This window comes from Ranitomeya variabilis, chromosome 2 (genome assembly GCF_051348905.1).
Source record: "Ranitomeya variabilis isolate aRanVar5 chromosome 2, aRanVar5.hap1, whole genome shotgun sequence".
Taxonomy (NCBI): Eukaryota; Metazoa; Chordata; class Amphibia; order Anura; family Dendrobatidae; genus Ranitomeya; species Ranitomeya variabilis.
This window is the reverse complement of record NC_135233.1, coordinates 461421214-461439574: the sequence shown is the minus strand read 5'-3', so window position 1 is coordinate 461439574 and position 18361 is coordinate 461421214. Positions and strand designations below refer to the sequence as shown.

Genomic DNA, 18361 nt, shown 5'->3' with positions numbered 1-18361 from the left:
CAAACACCATACCTACTGTAAAGCATGGTGGTGGAAACATCATGCTTTGGGGCTGTTTCTCTGCAAAGGGGCCAGGACGACTGATCCGGGTACATGAAAGAATGAATGGGGCCATGTATCGTGAGATTTTGAGTGCAAACCTCCTTCCATCAGCAAGGGCATTGAAGTTGAAACGTGGCTGGGTCTTTCAACATGACAATGATCCAAAGCACACCGCCAGGGCAACGAAGGAGTGGCTTCGTAAGAAGCATTTCAAGGTCCTGGAGTGGCCTAGCCAGTCTCCAGATCTCAACCCTATAGAAAACCTTTGAAGGGAGTTGAAAGTCCGTGTTGCCAAGCGAAAAGCCAAAAACATCACTGCTCTAGAGGAGATCTGCATGGAGGAATGGGCCAACATACCAACAACAGTGTGTGGCAACCTTGTGAAGACTTACAGAAAACGTTTGACCTCTGTCATTGCCAACAAAGGATATATTACAAAGTATTGAGATGAAATTTTGTTTCTGACCAAATACTTATTTTCCACCATAAAATGCAAATAAAATGATAAAAAAACAGACAATGTGATTTTCTGGATTTTTTTTTCTCAGTTTGTCTCCCATAGTTGAGGTCTACCTATGATGTAAATTACAGACGCCTCTCATCTTTTTAAGTGGTGGAACTTGCACTATTGCTGAATGACTAAATACTTTTTTGCCCCACTGTATATACTGTATATTTTTTTACATTTTTACACATATTTTTTTCTTAATTTTTGACCACATAATTAAAATAAAATTCATGAAAAATAGAAATATTGCAATCGTACTTTCCCCTTCTGCACCCTCAGCTCAGAGCTAACGTGGTCTCCATCTAAAGACATAAAGGGTTATTCGAATCTTAGCCGGTTATCACCTATTCTTGTTGATTGTTGGGGGTTTGACCTTTTTGGACCCTCCTTTCTCCTGAAATTGTGCATCTAAAGTGCTTCATGTGAACAGAGCACTTACCACGCCTGCAGGCAGCTTCTGCAGTACATTGTGAGTACAGATGGGAATAACTCTTTAAAGGGAATCTGTCGCCAGGTTTTTGATACCCCATCTGAGAGCAGCATAAAGTAGGGGCAGAGACACTGATTCCAATGATGTATCACTTAGTTTACTTGGTGCAGCAGTTATGATGCAATCAGAGTTTTTAGATGCAGCATGAAGCAGAGTTGAGAAAGCTAAACCTGCCCACAGCAGGCTCTTTATGCACATGGTACAGTCACGGCCGGAAGTGTTGGCACTCTTGAAATTAGAGAAATAGAGTATTTATATAAAATAGAGAAAATAAAGTATTTCTCCCAGAAAATGAGTTCAATTACATATGTGTTGTTATACACGTGTTTATTTCCTCTTTGTGTATTGGAACAACACAAAAAAAGAGAATAAAAGGCAAATTGGACATAATTTCACTTAAGACCCCTAAAATTGTCCGGACAAAATTGTTGGCACCCTCAACCTAATATTTGGTCACTCCCTTTGGAATAAATAACTGTAATCAATCAACAAGCTTCTTACACCTCTCTACTGAAATTTTGAACTCTTCTTCTTTTGCAGATTGCTCCAGGTCTCTCATATTTGAAGGCGACAGTAATTTAACCCCTTTCTGACCTCGCACGAGATAGTACGTCCAAGGTCAGGATCCCCACTTTGATGCGGGCTCCGGCGGTGAGCCCGCATCAAAGCCGGGACATGTCAGCTGTTTTGTGGGTGAAATCGCGATTCGCCTGCCTCTATTAACTAGTTAAATGCCGCGGTCAAATGCTGACAGCGGCATTTAACTACCGCTTCCGGACGCGCGGCCGGAAATGCGTGCATCGCCGACCCCGTCACATGATCGGGGGTCAGCGATGCTTCTGCATTGTAACCATAGAGGTCCTTGAGACCTCTATGGTTACTGATCCCCGCTAGCTGTGAGCACTACCCTGTAGTCGGCGCTCATAGCACACCTGCATTTCTGCTGCATACAAGCGATCTGATGATCGCTGCTATGTAGCAGAGCCGATCCAGTTGTGCCAGCTTCTAGCCTCCTATGAAGGCTATTGAAACATGGCAAAAGTTTTAAAAAAGGTTAAAAAAAAATGTGAAAAAAAAAATATATATATAAAAGTTTAAATCGCCCCCCTTTCGCCCCATTCAAAATAAAACAATTAAAAAAAAAAGTCAAACCTACACATATTTGGTATCGGCGCGTTCAGAATCGCCCGATCTATCAATTAAAAAAAAAAGTATTAACCTGATCGCTAAATGGCGTAGCGAGAAAAAAATTTGAAACGCCAGAATTATGTTTTTTTGGTCGTTGCGACATTGCATTAAAATGCAGTAACGGGCGATCAAAAGAACGTATCTGCACAAAAGTGGTATCAATAGAAACGTCAGCTCGGCACGCAAAAAATAAGCCCTCACCTTACCCAAGATCACGAAAAATGGAGACGCTACAGGTATCGGAAAATGGCGCCATTTTTTTATTATTATTTTTTTAGCAAAGTTTGGAATTTTTTTCCACCACTTAAAGAAAACGTAACCTAGCCATGTTAGGTGTCTATGAACTCGTAATGACCTGGAGAATTCAAATGGCAGGTCAGTTTTAGTATTAAGTGAACCTAGCAAAAAAGCCAAACAAAAAACAAGTGTGGGATTGCACTTTTTTTGCAATTTCACCGCACTTGGAATTTTTTTCCCGTTTTCTAGTGCACGAAATGCTAAAACCAATGATGTCGTTCAAAAGTACAATTCCTCCTGCAAAAAATAAGCCCTCACATGGCCATATTGATGGAAAAATAAAAAAGTTATGGATCTGGGAAGGAGGGGAGCGAAAAACAAACAAGGAAAAACGGAAAATCCCAAGGTCATGAAGGGGTTAAGATCTCTCCACAGGTGTCCAATGGGATTTAGATCTGGACTCATTGCTGCCACTTCAGAATTCTCCAGAGCTTTGTTTCCATCCATTTCTGGGTGCTTCTTGAAGTGTGTTTGGGGTCATTGTCTTCCTGGAATACCCATGACCTAGGACGCAAACCCAACTTTCTGACACTGGACACTATATTGTGACCCAAAATCCTTTGGTAATCTTCAGATTTCATGAGACCTTGCACATAGTTAAGGCGCCAAGTGCCAGAGGCAGCAAAACAACAGCAAAAAAAATATTTGAACCTCCACCATATTTGACTTTAGGTACTGTGGTTTTTTTTGTTGTTTTCTTTTTTTTTTAATGCCTCATTCCTTTTTCGGTAAACAATAGTGATGTGCTTTACCAAAAAGCTCTATCTTGGTCTCATCTGTCCAGAGACAGATTTCCCAGAAGGATTTTGGCTTACTTATGTACATTTTGGCAAACTGCAGTCCATCTTTTTTATGTTTCTGTGTCAGCAGTGGGGTTCTCCTGAGTCTCATGCTATAGTGCTTCATTTCATTCAAATATTGATGGATAGTTCACGCTGACACTGATGCACTCTGAGCTTGCAGGACAGCTGTAATTCCTTTGGAACTTGATTGGGACTACTTATCCTCCATCCGGACTATCCAGCATTGCAACTTTTCATCAATTTTTCTCTGCTGTCCACGTCCAGGGAGAATAGCTATAGTGTCATGGGTTGTAAATGGTGATGAGCGATCGTGCTTGGATAAGGTGTTATCCGAGTGTGCTCATGTCATAATCGAGTATTTTCGGCAAGCTAAAAAAAATGCTCGGTTCGCCCTGGCTGCATGTCTCTCATGGCTGTTCGACAGCCGCAGGCATTGCCTAACAAACAGGTAATCCCTGCATGGTTTTTGGCTGTCAAACAGCCGCTAGACATGCAGCTATGGCAGCTCAAGCATCTTTTTCGAGCATGTCAAAAAATACTCAATTAAGACACGAGCACGATCGCTCATCACTAGTTGTAAACTTCTTGAGTATGTTGCACACCGTGGACATAGCAACATCAAGATCTCTGCAGATGGACTTGTAACCTTGAGATTGTTGATATTTTTCAACAATTTTTGTTCTCAAGTCCTCAGACAGTTCTCCTCTCCTCTTTCTGTTCTCCATGCTTAGTGTGGCACACACAGACACACAGTGCAAAGATTGAGTCAACTTCTCCCCTTTTTATCTGGTTTCAGGTGTGATTTTCATATTGCCCACACCTGTTACTTGCCACAGGTGAGTTTGACGAACATCGCATGCTTGAAAAAAAGTTGTTTACCCACGATTTTGGAAAGGTACCAACAATTTTGTCCGGACCATTTTTGTGATTTAGTGTGAAATCATGTCCAATTTGCCGTTTTTTTCTGTGTTGTTCCAATACACTCAAAGGAAATAACTGTGTGTATAACAAAACATGTCATTTCAATAATTTTCTGGGAGGAATATTTCATTTTCTGGAACAAGTTCAAGGGTGCCAACACTTTTGGCTACTTCTCCATATTGAGAGTAAGCTGCTATTCACTGCTGGGGTCAGAGCTGAACCAGGAAGCACATGAGCACTAGTCTGGACAGTGATAATCTCCTGCTGATAAAACACTCATTGTGTCAAACAACAGCATACAGCCTAATAAGTGAAACATTGCTGAAATCAGTGTCTCAGCCTCACGCTGTTCCTACATTACATAACAAAAACCTGCTGACAGTTTCCATTCAAGTGATTTGAGGAAGTTTGCTTGCAAAGGAAATATATTCTCAGGCAACCTAGTTTGCGACAGTAAGGCGGTGTGCACACGTTGCATTTTTGCCGCACGGATTTGTCACAAAACCTTAAGGGAATCCTGATGTCACGTGCACACGTTGCTTATTTATGCCTTGCAGATTTGGTTGAGTTTCAAATCTGCAGCGTGTACATTTTTACTGTGTTTTTTCACCCATTGACATCAATGAAGTCAATCAAAAACACAGGTTTTAAAAATGACTGTGGATTTGTTGCCTTTCTGTAGCATTTTTGGCATGCATTTTTAGACATCAGTAAATGCTATAGAAATAGAGAGTTATATCAACAGACAGATATATAGACTTATAATTGCACAACCCCCCAACATATTATAAAATTGCACCATGTGGAGCTTATTGGACAGCTTTTAATGATTAAATAAATAAATGAAAAAAAAACAACAAGGCGTCCCGATCTCGGACGGCAATGTGCAGAGTCCTGACCCGAGTGTTATTGTCTCATAGAAGTATATGAATCCGCCATGCTCTGGTCAGGAGATCCGTAGCCAGCCTTGAGCACTTCTGTACGAGCACGAACGTCTGCTTGAGCCCTAAATCCTAATTTCTGCAACTTTTTGCATTTTTGCACTTTCTTTAAAAGTGAGCTGGGTTTATCGGTGGGTTGGAGGGGGTTGGTCGGGCACACCCCAGAGTATCATGACAGGTCCCCCAGTTCTCAATAGTGTCGCTAAAATAATCCAAGGACCCAGTTGCCGGAGGAACTTTCTTTGATCATGTCGTTGCGACTCTTGATCAAAGGGTTAAAGCTCAAAATGAAATTCAGACAACCCCTTTAATGCAGTTTTCTTATCTGACACTAGATGTCAGTACAATCCACATTTACCAATCGGCAAGAAAACTCGCACATGTACACCTTTACCTAACTGATCCATGTATTTCCACGTAACACAACATGGGTGATCATCCGAAATACTTTGTCATACTACGGTAACATCTGAGCTTAGGGCTCCACTGCACATGGGGTAAGCCACATTGCGAATCAGGAGAACTATACTACATTTTGCTAATATTACTATAACTTGGTGGAGGCCCGATGCCATCGCATCGGGAGGGCGGTAATGTCACGATGGGGGCAGGCTTTGCGGCGTTGAGAATTTCTCCCCCCATGTGCTCACCCACCTATCCAGTGTCTATCCCCATGTGCTGACTTCTCCCGTCTGTGCTCTCTTCTTTGACCAGTCTACCCCGTGTGCTATCCCTCCTTCCTGTGCTGTGTTCTCCGCTCAAAAACAATCCTGACATTACAGCAGGAGATCGCAGAGGATACAGTTTGAGAGATAATATTTTCCATCTGGTGATGGAATCTTTTTTTTTTTTTCTGTTTATCTAAGATATTAAAATATCCAAATTGCTAATACAGTCAAGGCCAAAAATATTGGCACCCTTGAAATTGTACCAAAAAATTAAGTACAAATACACGTTTATTTCCTTTATGCGTATTGGAGCAATACAAAGAAGAGAGGAAAAAAAGGCAAATTGGTCATAATTTCACACAAAACCCACAAAATTGTCTGGATAAAATTGTGGGCACCTTTCCAAAATTGTGGGTAAACAACTTTGTTTCAAGCCTGTGATGCTCGTTCAAACTCACCTGTGGCAAGTAACAGGTGTCGGTAATATGAAACATTACCCCAGAACAGAACATTGCCCCAGGACCTGAGGGAGTGCACTCCCCACTTTGGCCTGGATATTTAAATACAAGACTAGGACAAAAAAAGCTAAATTTGCCCTGTGTTAAAGGGGTATTCCAGATGGAAAAAGTTATCCACATGCTCGATCACCATTCTGCTGAAATGCTATATTTGACTTTCTCTGGAATGGCACAGGGGGACCTTCTGAAGTGCTCAGTTACAGAAGTATTTTGTGTTTTTCTTTCAGCCTCACAGATATTCTCTGTGTTGCTCTGGACGGTGCTCAGCATTGCCATGGTTATTATAGGTAAGACGGGTGACCATACAGATACACTGGAATATCTAGTTTATTGGCTCTAAATATGAAACGCGTTGATTGGAATGATTTTTGTTTTTCACTACAGGATCCATGCATGTCGACAACTGTCCAATCGAGCCCAAAATCCCCATCTATCTGATAGTGGCCGGAGTATTTCACTTACTGGCTTTTGCACTTATCCCGCTGAAGATCGTCGCTGAAAAGTTGGCGTATTCCATAGAGAGTGTTCTGGGCATTTTCTCCTTTTGTTGGTTCATTGCAGGTATATTTCATGGTGTTTCTTATAAAAGAAAATAACTTTACTTGCAAAATAGAGATTGTCTGGATATATCCCATGCATAGGTCATTAATGTCAGATCAGGGGTGTAGAGGGTCCAACACGTCTTATAGATGCCTCTCCATTGCCAATCTCTTTGCTTCGTGTCACCTGACAATACAAAAGTGACATCCAACGCCCCACCCCAACTATTACCCCACTAGGCAAGTGGGAAGTGCGAGGCTAAGTGTCAGAATTGGTGCCTCTTATGGATGCGCCATTTCTCTGGTGGCTGAGAGTTGATGTTTTTAGTCAGGGAGGGGGCCAATATCTATGGTCCTTTCCTATGCTAATAATATCAGCCCAAAGATGTCAGCCTAGCCTTTGCTGGAATTGCCATCTTTTCAAAGGACATGGGTGTGTAAAATCGGACAGCACTCACATGATCACGTGGTCTGAGTGGCGTGTGATTTTTATTTTTTTTTTAAATCACACCCATTGACTTGCATTGGCGCATCTCGTCCAAGATACAAGGACAACTGCAGCATTCCACTCTTGTTTTCTCATCTCGATCTGAGCTGAGAAAAAAATTGCAGATGAGCTGTAACTCATAGATTAACATTGGTCAGAGTGCAATCCGATTTTTTTTTTTTCCTAATCTGATTTGCACTCGTCCATTTTCCTCGCAGAGGAGTCCCTCCCATGAAAAAATCTTGCCACACTCGGATGTTGTCCATTCTTCATGGATTGTCAGAAAGAAGAAGGTGGAGAAACGTTTTTTGTTTTTTTCTTCCCCCTTACAAGTGAGAAAAATTGATGACGCTAAAATTATTTTAATCAAAATCTGATCAAAATAATCCTTCCATTTTTCATTAATTTTTTGTGAGAAAAACTGAAATGTGAATGAGGACTTAGAAGGAATATTTTATAAATGTGAATCCTTCATTGACTTAAGTTTTAAAAAATGTGTAACTTGAATATAGGTATAAAAAAATGTTTTGTTCTTCTTAGGCCCCATTCACACATCCATGTTCCCAGTACTTGTGTCATCCATTTCTTTCACTGATACCACATATACCCATTATAATCTTTGGTACCATTGTAAGCTGGTGAACTACATACAACAGCAGAGACACAGGCAGTACAACAATCTACTTTTATTTGCGTAACAGAATTATATGAATAGTGGATTGTTATTAGAGGCAGATTACACAGACACAGTATTCACAGAATCAATGGCAAAGCAATTGTATAAACAGGAATATATTGGTTAATGTACAGTGGGGAATATCAGGCTAAACTCTAGGACTACAGTCCAACCTAATCCTAGGTGGGACTTGGGTAAACTCTGTACTTGGCGGGAACAGTCTCTTAGAACCTCCGCGGGTTCCTGGACCTGGCAAGGACCGCTGCTCCATCTCACTAGCTGCACGTTTTCCTAACAAAGATTAGTTCTCTTTGGGCCGCTCTAGCATCAGACCCATTTGATCGGCAGCCCTCCCTCTGCCCTCACCCGGTACTGTAAGTCTCTGCTGAAAGTAACGGCCCATCCCACACGTCTCTTCTGATCACCAACCCAGGCTTGAATATCCTCAAGGCTTCTTCGGTACTTGACAGTGTCTCCTTGGTCCTTATTGATGGGGGCTGGTCTTTGGCTGTTGACCGACGTCGTTTGGGTCTTCGATGCTTGACCGTCGACGGGTGAAGTCTGGACCTTGCCTAGCGTAGCTCTGGTCTTTGGTGCTTGACCGTCGTTGTTTGAGTCTGGGCTTTACAGGTACGCACAGCTGCGGTAAACTGTCATGGCTGCTGGATCTGCAGTAGGACCACCTGTCATTTCCCTTGGCGTCCAATCCTCTTCTGTTTTGGCGCGCTGGCCTTTTATATCCAAGGCTGGCTTTGTCACTGTCACCTCTCGGAGCACTGGCTAATTCGGTCCCTCCTGCAACTTCTCTCCTCCTGATCAGTTCCGCAGGGTTGTGTTCATGCCTCAAAGCCACACGGCATTGCAGCATTTTATTCCCTGTGCGCCGTTCTCCTATACACATGTCAGCTTTAATTTGACAACATGGATGACAAGGGCCAATACAAGTCTATGGCTCCGTGACAAACACGTTACAGCACACGGATGGCATCAGTGTCCCGCCCGTATTTAACACTGCAAAGTATAGCAGAAGCTTTGTCATTTATATATTTCTTTATCTGACACTAATGGTAAAAATGGACACACGGACCACACACTGATGGTGAAAACAAACCCACAAATGCAAAACATGGATGACACACACATGGTGAAAATGGACACCCGGATGAAACACTGATGGTAAAAACAGGCACACAGATGCAAAACATGGATGACATTCAGATTTTAAAAACGGACCCACTGATGAGAAAGATGACACACGGGTGGAGAAAACTGATGCTAAACATGGATAACACATGGATGGTAAAAATGGACACTGATGACATTCTGACACATGGATGACACACTGATGGAAAACCCTGGTGCCGCTTTTTCACGTACGTGTTTTATACGGACGTGTGCAGGAGACATAAAGCAGTATAGAAGTCTGTGCTCCTTTGGTACAAATTGATGTCCTCCAGCAGCTGTAGAGAAGGCGTATTTCTCACAGCTCTGCACAATACAAGCCTGTGGTTTCCAATGTACCATTTACCACTTTGTTGTTTTATTGGTATGCATATGTCTGTGTCTTATGTGTATCGAACTGTCTGTTTTTTCATAAAAATACATAAAAGCTCTATTTCTCCCTCTTATGTATTTTTGCTCTTTTTTTACCCTCAGGCAGTGTCTGGGTGTTCAGAATTTACCAAGAAAATCCAAGACGCTGTAACGATCTTGTTTACAAATTTGCCTTTGGAATCCTGATCTTCGAGTATATCTTTTTAGCTCTCTTAGTTGCTGTAATCTGCTTGTTCTGCTTCTGTGCTGGAGTCCTGGTAAGTCGTGAGTTTGTACGTTTAGGCCATTAGACGTCCATTTTTCATGCACCTGTTCTATCACTGTTTTGTCTGTGGGGCTGTTCACATGTCCGATTTTTGATCCGAGTCATGTTTCAAAATTACCCATAGGCCATGTTCAGTATTTTACATCAGTGTTGACGTGTTTCTATTATACTTTTCCTCTGATTGTTCCACTCCTGGTTTTGGCTTAAAAATACTGATGTAAAATACTGACCAAATACTGAATCCGTGAACGTGGTCGTACAAGTCTTTTGGTGTGTGAAAATCATGGAAGTCATCTGAGTACTGTCCGTTTTTCTACATTGTAAAGGGTGGGAGAAGCTTTGCAATTTATTTATTTTTCTGCAAAAAATTTGCTGTTAAAACTCCGCTGGTAAATACTGACCAAATGAAAATTGGACTTTTTTTTTATGTGCATGAGAAAAATGGCTGATGACTTAATGAGGCCTTAATGTGTAGAAAAGCATTACAAGAGCACATTTACAATAGACTCTTTTGACCACAGACCTTAAAACCATATAAAAAACAGACTGGTTTTACAGCAAATTACCATGGTTTTGCAATGTGTTTTTTTTCTATGCAGTTTTTACAGGTGAAAAAAGTGGCGCTAGAGTACCGCTGTTCTTTATAGTAAAACTATGTGTTTCAGTTCTGAAATTTGTGTCAAAGAGGATCTTGTGCTAAAATTCTGAACCAACCGATATCGACAGGATCGAAAAACAGTCTGATGTATATGGGGCGCCTCCCTACTCCCTCTGACACTCCCTGACAGATGATGTCGGGGGCAGAGGAGGTCCTAGCATATTAGATTTCCAGTGGGCGATCTTTTGTTCTCCGGATGTTAAATTTCCGCCAGTGGAGTCTGGCAGAAGCCCACTCTTCGAGAACACATGAGCGTATGATAACCCAAGCCCTCCTGCATGTGGTGGAGTCAGGAGAGATAGCTATCGGCTCAACAATCATTCGTCCGTCAGTTATCTCCCTCGTCTAATGTGTATTGGGCCTTAACTTACTAGAAATTGAGTTGTGTCTCTTATGCCGAAGACGGGATGCGATGTTACTTTTTATTTTCCCCTTTTCTTTGTTTTAGGTGGCATCTTCATCCGAGACTCCTGCCGGAGACCATTCCCCAGAAGATGAAGAAGCCCTGAAATAAAATCTGACCTGAACTCTTGATCCCTCAAACCTATTTGAGTCTTATGGGATGGATATAGGGGTGCTGATGAAGGAGATGCGGACATAGAAAAATCCCTGACCGATAGAATCTGGGGCTTCTCTCAAGATCCTTATATGCTCAATATATATATTTTTTAAAGCGATCTCTTCGGCTATGGAAGGAAGCGTCTACGTCGTCATTCTAGATAAAGTTTGTGGGAAAAGAGAATTACTGAAAAGATCTCTAATATTATATTCTATATTGCTGCAAGTGAGATGGAAGTACAAATATTGCAAATGAAGATTACGAGAAATGTGCAAATATTACATATATTATTTTTTTTATAGTGGTGTGATGATGTTCCTAAATCTTATAATTACGCTGGGTCCTGCTCCTTCCCAGCCATCGAGGTAGCACGGAGAGATCTGGGCAGGACGGAGAGGTCACAGCTGTTCTCCAATCCTTCCCACTTGACGTCCCGCTTAGCTCGTGAATGTTCTTAGCGGGGACATTAATCCACTGAACAGCCGTGACCGGTCCATGCTGCGCCCGATGACTGGAAAGGAGCTGAACACGGCGTTCTGGATGCTAAACATTCTCCACTTTTACTTACATAAAATTTCTAGACCCAACTGGTTGCCTTTGAGGGTATTTCTAGACCTGTCTGACCTTCATAGGAGCACATTTATTCGTCAGCAACTCTAAAGTACATGCGTCCTGGGCAGACGGCAATTAGGAGGAGCTCTATGTGGCTCTAGTTCAGCAATCGAAAAAAAAAGTAATTTTGTTTCACCGCCATGAAGAGGAATAATTTATTTTTAACGGATGCTCAGAGGATTTCAAGCAGATCTCTTTGATTAATGACACGATTTGTCTGTTTGGAAGGAATGAATGTTTTCTGCTAATATTAAGCCTGTGACTAGATCACCTATCTTTCTGTAGTCGACCTCTTATGGAGCAGCTTGTGAAGCTGAATTACATACTCTACCACTCATCTGTCCATTTTGCTTTGTGATGTCAATTTATTTGCGGTAGTCATTATTTAGCGGTTATTTACGGCTTCTTTGAAATCGGAGTGGTGTATTTGCCTTGCTTTGTGCACCTTTTTATAGGTCCTAGAGCACACCTGACTATAAACTGTATTAATGTTATACTACTTACTATTGGTTTCTGTCCTAAATCACTGATTATTATTAAGGCTATCTCCACATTTGCTTTGATTTTTTTTTTTCATTAATGTTAATTTTCTGCCTTAATGCAAATTTCATCAACTTTCTAGATAACATTGTGCAAAAATTTCCCCCCATTTTGCTGCTGTAGAGTCTGCATAACTATTTCACGTAGCTGACTGTCCCGCTGAATCCTTTCTTCTTTGCTCCTCTCCTCGTTCTCTCAGTGTTATGGATAGCAGAAGGGAAGGGTAGGAAGAGGTACAAGCCAAATCGGAGAGGGGGGAGAAAAGCATCCATATTTTCATGGAGGAAAATTATACAAGCCGTAGGAGGAAAGAGAAGTGGAGGAATCGGTCACCTAGGTTGCATATGAAATACTTCCGAACCTTTGAGAAATCAGGAAGACTTGCAACAAGACTCGCAACAAGTGTTTGCATATGCCCCATCCTGCAATGAAAACAGATAACCCACTGGATGCTTTAAATAATAGTATAGAGATCCGACCAGACCTAGATAATTCTGGTTAGACTCATACTAGATACCCCCTGGAATACAGAGCCCAGACTGGACCGCCATATTTACACATCTTGGACCTGAAAAATCTAAATTCTTTCAACTAGTCTCTCGGTACTTGTTTACAGACCTCTGACCAGGCGTCCCATTACTTATCACTTTACATTTGTACAATTGCGTTAGCTGCCAGGCGTCAACTAAAGGTACCGCCACACTCCGCGACGCTGCAGCGATATAGACAACGAGCTGATCGCTGCAGCGTCGCTGTTTAGGTCGCTGTAGAGATGTCAAACACAGCAGCTCCAGAACGATGCAGGAGCGATCCTGTGACGTAACGGTGACGCACTTATCGTTCTCACAGGTCGTTAGGTCCATGTTTAACATTGCTGGCATCGTTGCTTTTGCTGTCAAACACGACGATACACGCCGATCTGACGACCAAATAAAGTTCTGGACTTCTAGCTCCGACCAGTGATATCACAGCGGGATCCAGATCGCTGCTGCGTGTCAAACACAACAATATCGCTAACCAGGACGCTGCAACGTCACGGATCGTTGTCGTTCTCGTTGTAAAGTTGCTGAGTGTGAAGGTACCTTAAGGCTACAAACCCATGGTGCTAACCGCTTACATACTTAAAATCAATTTTTCTATGTCAAAGATGTTCATAGTCTATTACACCTTTTATTTTCTTATAAGCTCTTGCACAGTTACTAGATCTGTAACTTATGTATTGCTGTATTTCTGCTCGTCAGTGTACGGGAGGCTGTTGTATTAATAATGGTTCAATTAACTGTACCACACATGATTTACTAATTATGTAAGTTCTTAAATTATGACGACCGTGCGTGTGATTTTTGTCTTTCTCTGTGTATATGTAGCCTTTTTACAGCCCACATATGTCAGAAGAGGCATTAGTACCTTTGTTGATCACACATTAGGGCCCCAATTCATCGAGATTGGCATTATTCTCGCCAGCCTGGATGAGCGGGCAGGATGAAGTTATAGGCGCCTGATTCATGAAAACCCGCATATCTCTTAGTGACTCAGGCGCATTTTAAAAGTGGAGATTGGAGTAAGATTTGTGGCGTAAGGTACGCCACAGCTCGTCATAAATTAGAAGAGCGAATATCGATGGGACTCGTGTAGCCCCGTCTCCACCCATCATGGCAAATGTGGCCAAAACTGGCGTAAAAACTGTAAAAGTTGCAAAGAAAGTTTCCATCTTTTCAAAATGTTTTATTTCTAATATCTTCTCCCCTTCTCCTAACTGCCTTGTAAGCCTAGCTGTCAGAGTTGTGCAAAAAGATTTGTGAACTTCCTTGCCCGACCCATTTATTACTGGTGTCTTGAGCACATCTTGTGATTACTAGACGTCCACAACCTAGTCACTAAGCTTTACTTAAAGTGACATCTTCCATCTTGCTTGACATCATGGCATCCCAAGGGTCTACTAATCAGAAGAGGCACCCAGGATGCTGACATTGTAGGTCCGATCAAGGAAGATTTCACTCCAGCGGTCTGGCTGCCATGGAGTATCGACGTAGATCAGGGTTCTGCAAATCTCTTTGCCCAACTCTAATAGCTGTGTAAAATCTTAGGCTGTGCTAACACAACATCTTTTAGTTTTCCCAGCTGAAGCCTCTTCAGGTAAACTCCGATGGTTTTTCTGGAGCGGTTTCACCAGTCCCAGCCGAAGCTGCTTCAGGAGAGCTCCGGTGGTCGTTTTTTGGAGCAGCTTTGCCAGTGGTTTTGCCATAATTCTTTCAGCAGCTCCACTGCCGGTGTCTTTTACACTATACTTTTACTCCATAAGCTACCTAAAGACTGAACATGTCAATTTTATTAACTGTTTTAGGGTTTCCGAACCCTGTAGCGGTTAAAAGAAATGTCATAAGATGGAATATGCGCCTAGTAATGACCTATCCCTAAGATAAAGATGCCAGTCAACCCCTTAAAATCCATCGCACACTCAGGGATCATTTACACATCCCAACTTTTTTCACAGACCCATAGGTTTGCATTGACTATTTTGATCCAATGCTTGGATTGAAATCGTACGTCTCCAAAATTTTCTGTGGCCCACTCATCCGAGGAAAAAGTTGGACAGGTGCACAGCCCCATAGACGGGTATCATAGGTGCGAGTGCTATCCGTGAAAACCAACTCATACGAGAAGATGGGTCGTGTGCAGGAGCTCTGACTACGATCTAATTATCGACTATCATTTTCAAGCAACTTAACCATTAGGACAAAAAAAAGATTTTCAGATAACCTACAAATACTAAAAAGCAAGTGAGGATCTTAGCGATCTGCCTAAAAAAAAACAATCAACTGTGTTTCCCTTGATAAAGGTCTCAGTTGGGAAACTTAAACATTGCACCTAGATGAGTGCCAAAAACGCCACCTTTTTTCACTTTGAACCTTTGAGTGCTGCCTCTATTTTTGATTTTTCTTTATAAAGTGCTACTGCCCTATGAGTGATCGCACGACTGACTACAATATGTCTGCTCAACGTATACCCCGACGTATGTCGTATACAGTAATTGAACAGGATCGTAGAGATCGAGGTCTTTAACCAATGGTCATGGCATTCTGACTACTCCAGGAAATACTCAATACTACTGAATTACTTATCATCTACATGCTCTTGTCTCTTGGGAATTATTGCTCGATATTGGAATATTTGGCCATTTCATTCATCACTTGTCTTAACTTATGTTGGCATTTATATTTTACAATTTTACATTATTCATGTATCCTATCCTACTAAGTGCAGGCTAAGAACATTCACTAGGAAAGTGCTTGATGATCTGCTGATAATGTTCGTTGATTACAGTAGATACAGGCTTATAGCTAAGGGTAATGTGACTGGCGTTTCTAGAAAATCTGGAATAATTCATACAGGAAGTGTCACGATCCATTTTTGGATTTGTGGCACATCTGGTTTCCCTCAGATTAAAACTTTTTTCCTTTCACGTCATCGGGAGTTAATGCAGTTTTTCCCCCGGTGGCCGCTGGTGTAATTACATTGCTGCCTAGTCTGCTGATGTGGTTGGTGACCACTCCCACTATCCTTCAAAAGGTCACCTGATGCATCAGCTGACTGTTGGTTATACAGTTCCATTTGGATACCAACCGTACTGAAGACTGAAGGTTGCTGGTTCAGTGGTGCTTCAGTTGAATGCAGTAATTTGGTGCCTTACTCTGCTGTGCGGTGCATTTCAGCAGAGAAAAGCTAATTGTTGTTTTGTGTTTCCTTTTCCCTGTGGTGTTTGTCTTATCTTACCTTGTGTTGTCTTAGTGCAGCAGTAGGACCAGTGTTCTCACTTGCCAATTCCCTACTTAGGGCTAGGAGCAGGGCAAGTGAGGGATTAGGTATCCTGCTGGGCGACGGAGTGATAGAACCCGTATAGGGACGCTAGTAAGAGCAGGGAACATTCTCAGGTGAGTGTAGAAGGTGTCCATTCCCTACTGACAGGGCCCACCGTTGTTAGTGTCCCTGGTGTACCCTTTTGTGTTAAGCCATTTTGTGACCATCCACTCGTCGGGTCATGTCACGCTAGGACAGTCACTTCGTGACATTATAACCAAACGACCCATTTTTTCTGGTGACCCATGGCTCAAATGCAGGCCTTTGCCCAACTGCTTCAGACCCTCACCGAGGAGTTTAAGGTGCTGCATAGTGAGGGGGTGCAACAGCTGCAGCAGTTGGGGTTTTGGGCTTTGGCCCAGGTGCAGGTTCAACCAGAACCCAAGATATCTCTTCCTGACAGGTTCTCTGGAGGGAGAGATACATTTTTGTTTTTTCAGGAGGCCTGTAAATTGTACTTATGGCTCCGCCCTTGTTCATCAAGGCGTGAGGAACAGCGTTTGGAGATTATCTCCTTTCTTAAGGGTGATCCCCAATCCTGAGCTTTCTCCCTGCCACCCGGTTCTCCATCTTTACGGTCGTGGACGAGTTTTTTGCGGCATTGGCACTTGTGTATGGGGATCCAGATGGCGTCTTCCTGGTGAAATCCCGACTGCGTAAAATCAAGCAGGGGGGTTGGCCAGCTGAGGAGTACTGCTGTACTCAGAGTTTAGGAGGTGGGCCACTGACACACAGTGGAATGACCCTGCCATTAGGAGCCATTTTAGTCAGGGCCTGTCTCCAAGGTTGCAGGATACTCTTGTGCCCATTTTAGGCAGGGTCTGTCTCCAAGGTTACAGGATACTCTTGTGCAGTACGCCGCCCCCAGGTCGTTGGAGGCCGCCATGTCCCTTGCCATCCGGGTAGATAGACGCTTGAGGGAGAGACATACACCAAATGTGCCCCCGGTAGCCTTGCTAGGGAGGGGGACACACCTGAGCAGGTGGATGAACCCATGCAGCTGGGAGGAGTTGGTTCCCAAACGGGGTTGCCTGTGGTTCACCGTGGTGTGGGGGGATGTTTTTACTGTGGGCGGACTGGTCATTTCATCTGTGTTTGTCCAGCTCCTGCCAAAATACCTGTCCCACCTAAGAAGCCACATCCCCCTTGTCGTGTGGACGGAGGCAACCAGGGAGTGTATATTTCTTCCCCTCAGTGTACCTTGCCTGCTGAAGTGGTGGTTGGCAGGGTAACAGTGTATACCGGTGCTTGTGGACAACGGAGCAGGTGTCAATCTGGTGGATGCTCATTTTGTCCAGACCCATGGCCTGAGGTGTAGGACACTAAACCCCTAAGCATCCAGGCCATTGATTCCGTATCACTCAGCCAGGGGTGGGTGATCCAAGTCGTGGATGATATACACATGTGTATAGGGACTCCTCATGAGGAGTTCCTGTCGTGCTACGTCTTGGAAGGAATGCCTACACCCATTGTTTTGGGATTCCCTTGGTTGAAGAAAACACAACCCAGTCATTGATTGGCGGACTAGGGAAGTGAACAGCTGGGATCAGTCGTGTGAGGGCTGCAGCCCGGGGGCTACTGTCTCTGCCGTCCTTCTACAACCTACCCATTCTCCAGTGGGGGAAGCAGAGGTGCTACCAGGGATTAGGGGCATGACTCTACCCTCATCACGCGCTAACCCTGAGTGTCGGAGTCCTCTTATGAGGAAGGGTCAGGGGAGGGTGGTGGTTTCCTCTGACCTTTATGGAGGTGTGAGTGTGGCGACACAGGGGGACGCCTCTGTTATCGATTCCACGAAGAGTTCACCATCTTGTAGCAAACATATGCGTGGCAATAAACGTTCAGGTCCGGACCTGTGTGTGAATGAGTATGTATTGGGTGTCCACCAAAAACAGGTGGAATTGTGCAACTGGGACCTGGAGTTCCAGGGTGATCAGGCCGTATCGGGTGTCGGCCATTCTCAGCCCAGGGACTTTGCAGTTGGAGTTACCCCCAGTTATGGATGTACACAACTCATTCCCCAGGTCAGCGCTCTGGAGATTTGTGGCGCCTCCGGAGCCTTTGTTGTTGGCATTTTTCGTCAGGCTGCATTTGCCATAAACCTGAGGGTCAGGTGACTGCCAAGGTGAATTCTAGTGGATCGAGGCGTCTTCACTGAAGGTTGTTTTCTGGTGAGGTCCGGTGTTGAGGGTCCAGAGGCCCCTCATTGAAAGGGGGGTACTATCACGATCCATATT

The 18361-nt window shown here is 43.3% G+C and overlaps 1 protein-coding gene across 3 annotated transcripts in view; it reads left to right on the top strand.

The window, feature by feature from the left end:
- Positions 1–12069, top strand: part of LOC143806686 (transmembrane protein 272-like) — a 36439-nt gene extending 24370 nt beyond the window's left edge. For all 3 annotated transcript variants that reach the window (XM_077287486.1, XM_077287488.1, XM_077287487.1), the window contains exons 4-7: positions 6604–6663; positions 6761–6937; positions 9735–9889; positions 11004–12069. In XM_077287486.1, the coding sequence (XP_077143601.1) occupies positions 6604–6663; positions 6761–6937; positions 9735–9889; positions 11004–11069 (458 nt within the window). In that variant the 3' untranslated portion in view covers positions 11070–12069. The remainder of the gene's footprint in view (positions 1–6603; positions 6664–6760; positions 6938–9734; positions 9890–11003) is intronic.
- Positions 12070–18361: the final 6292 nt, after the last annotated feature.